At 36.8% G+C, this 2,500-nt stretch overlaps 1 protein-coding gene across 1 annotated transcript; it reads left to right on the top strand.

Moving 5' to 3' along the window:
• The first annotated feature begins 764 nt into the window (after nucleotides 1–764).
• On the top strand, nucleotides 765–1,730 carry LOC137644366 (uncharacterized). The gene has a single exon (XM_068377351.1). The coding sequence runs from the start codon at nucleotides 765–767 to the stop codon at nucleotides 1,728–1,730; it is 966 nt and encodes a 321-aa protein (XP_068233452.1).
• The last annotated feature ends 770 nt before the right edge of the window (nucleotides 1,731–2,500 follow it).

Here is a 2,500-nt window from a genome sequence, read left to right as displayed (position 1 = left end):
AATTTAAGGGTTGTCGTAAATCTTAGAAAAGTCTTGCATGAAATCGGATTTCATCATGGGAAAGTGAATGGCAGAATTTTTTTATTAGAACGAAGTGATGTGTCAGCTGCAAGGAATAAGTTTTTGCGTGTTATGAGGAAGGGATACAAAAAGGAGAATCAGACTATCGTGTACCTGGATGAGACGTGGCTAAATTAGAACTATACTGTTACTAAATGCTGGACAACAAAAAGAGAGGAAAAAAGCAATAGGGGTTAACCCCTTACAGGCAAAGGGGCTATACTGATAGTCGTGCAGGCCGGTACAAAGGAAGGGTTTGTGCATAATGCAGCATTAATTTTTAAGGCAATCAACGATGGTGATGACCATAATCAGATGAATGGCAAAGTATTTGAAGAGTGGTTTCAGATCAAGTAAAGATAAGCACCCCTGCATGGCCCAGGGAGTGCTTATCTTTACTTGCTCAAATATGGGAGTGCTTTCCTTTACTTGCACAATTTCGGGAGTGCTTTTCTTTACTTGCTCAAAATTATTTAATTTGTTCTGACAGGTTGTTTTCTCTTTTGAATAGTTCAAATAGTTGCGTTAACGAGTTGTTTTCTCTTCTTATTTGAGGATATCATTTTGGCTGTTCTGATAGATTATTTATGTTCTGACAGGTTGTTTTCTCTTCTGAATAGTTTAAATAGTTACATTAACGAGTTGTTTTCTCTTCTTATTTGAGTATATAATTTTTGCTGTTCGGATAGATTTTACTTTTTAGCATGATATACCTCAGAAAGTCGTATAAAGTCTTGAGAGAAACCCTTAACATGGACCGTTCTCTGTATGAAGAAATTCTTAAGCCACTGTTGGTTGAGGACCCGACTCCTGCAATTAACTGGATGAAGCAGCAGAAACTTTTGAGAGCTGAACTAAAATGCCCTCATTGTAGCATTTTAATGAAGTGGACAAAACGTTCTTCAATACAAGACAAATATGTCTGGAAGTGCCAAGTTAAGGAATGCAGTAAATATAAGCACTACGAATCAATTCGCAAAGATTCGTTTTTTTATCGCTCAAAGCTTTCTTTACAAAAGTGGATTGAAGGAATCTTCTACTGGTGTCAGGAACTGAGTGTTTTGCAGACCGTACAGTTATTGAATGTTTCAAAAGTGACAGTTATTGACATGTTCAGCTTTTTTCGTGAAATTTGCTTGAAACATTTTGAAAGGAACCCTATCAAGCTTGGTGGACCAGGCACAACGGTACAAATTGATGAATCTTGTTTTAGCCATAAACCAAAGCACCATAGAGGACGTTCTCCCCAGAATCCACTATGGGTATTTGGAATAGTAGATCCTACTTCATCACCATCCCTGGGTTATATGGAGATTGTTGATTCGCGCAATGCCGAAACACTGTTGCCGATAATTAGGAAAGTAGTTATGCCTGGAACAATTATTCACAGTGATCAATGGAAAGCATACAGGAACATTGAAAGGGACCTTGGATATACGCATCATACAGTTAACCACTCCGTGAATTTTGTTGACAGGACTACAGGCGTTCATACACAAGCAGTAGAGAGCTACTGGAACAAACACAAAATAAGAATAAAACGGATGATAGGATGTAAACGAGAATTTTTGAACTCTTATTTGCATGAATTCATGTGGAGCGAACGTAACAAGAACGACAAGTTTCATAGATTTTGTGAAACTATAGCAAGACAGTATTATTTTAATTAAATTTTTACAAGTATTTTTGATTTCTGGACTCGACATCTTATTTCAGTGTTGTATATTTCATTTTATATTTCATATATCAATAAAATTTCAAAATAATTTATTGTGTTTAAAGTTTAAACCATAATTATAATAATGTGCTTATCTTTACATGCTCAAATATGGGAGTGCTTATCTTTACTTGCTTTTATTCAAGACCAGGGAGTGCTTATCTTTACTTGCTCAAATATGGGAGTGCTATTCTTTACTTGCACAAATTCGGGGGTGCTTTTCTATACTAGTCAGTTATGGGGGTGCTTATCTTTACTTGATCCGTGGTTTCAATCGCAGCTGCTACCAAACATCCCGCCCTCATCTGTTATCGTAATGGATAACGCATCCTACCATTCAGTAATCATTGATAAAGCACCGACTATTTCGTATAGAAAACACGTTATAAAGGAGTGGCTGATCAAAAAAGGAGAAACTCCGACAAATGACTTACGAAAAAGTGAGCTTCTTGAAATGGTGAAGTCAAGTTCTTCTCGAATAGAAAAGGACTATGTGATAGATAAAATGGCCCGTGAAAATGGTCATAGGAGAGAGAGAGAGAGAGAGAGAGAGAGAGAGAGAGAGAGAGAGAGAGAGAGAGAGAGAGAGAGAGAGAGAGACGAACTTTGTTGTCATGAGGGAAGCAAATTGTACATAAAACTGTGATTGCAAAAAATTCCAGTAAACTGAGAATTACAACTATAAAAATGGAAATGACCAGGAGTTGAAAGGTTAAGAGTTAA

This window comes from Palaemon carinicauda, chromosome 7 (assembly GCF_036898095.1).
Source record: "Palaemon carinicauda isolate YSFRI2023 chromosome 7, ASM3689809v2, whole genome shotgun sequence".
Classification (NCBI taxonomy): Eukaryota; Metazoa; Arthropoda; class Malacostraca; order Decapoda; family Palaemonidae; genus Palaemon; species Palaemon carinicauda.
This window is presented reverse-complemented; position numbering and strand designations above follow the sequence as displayed.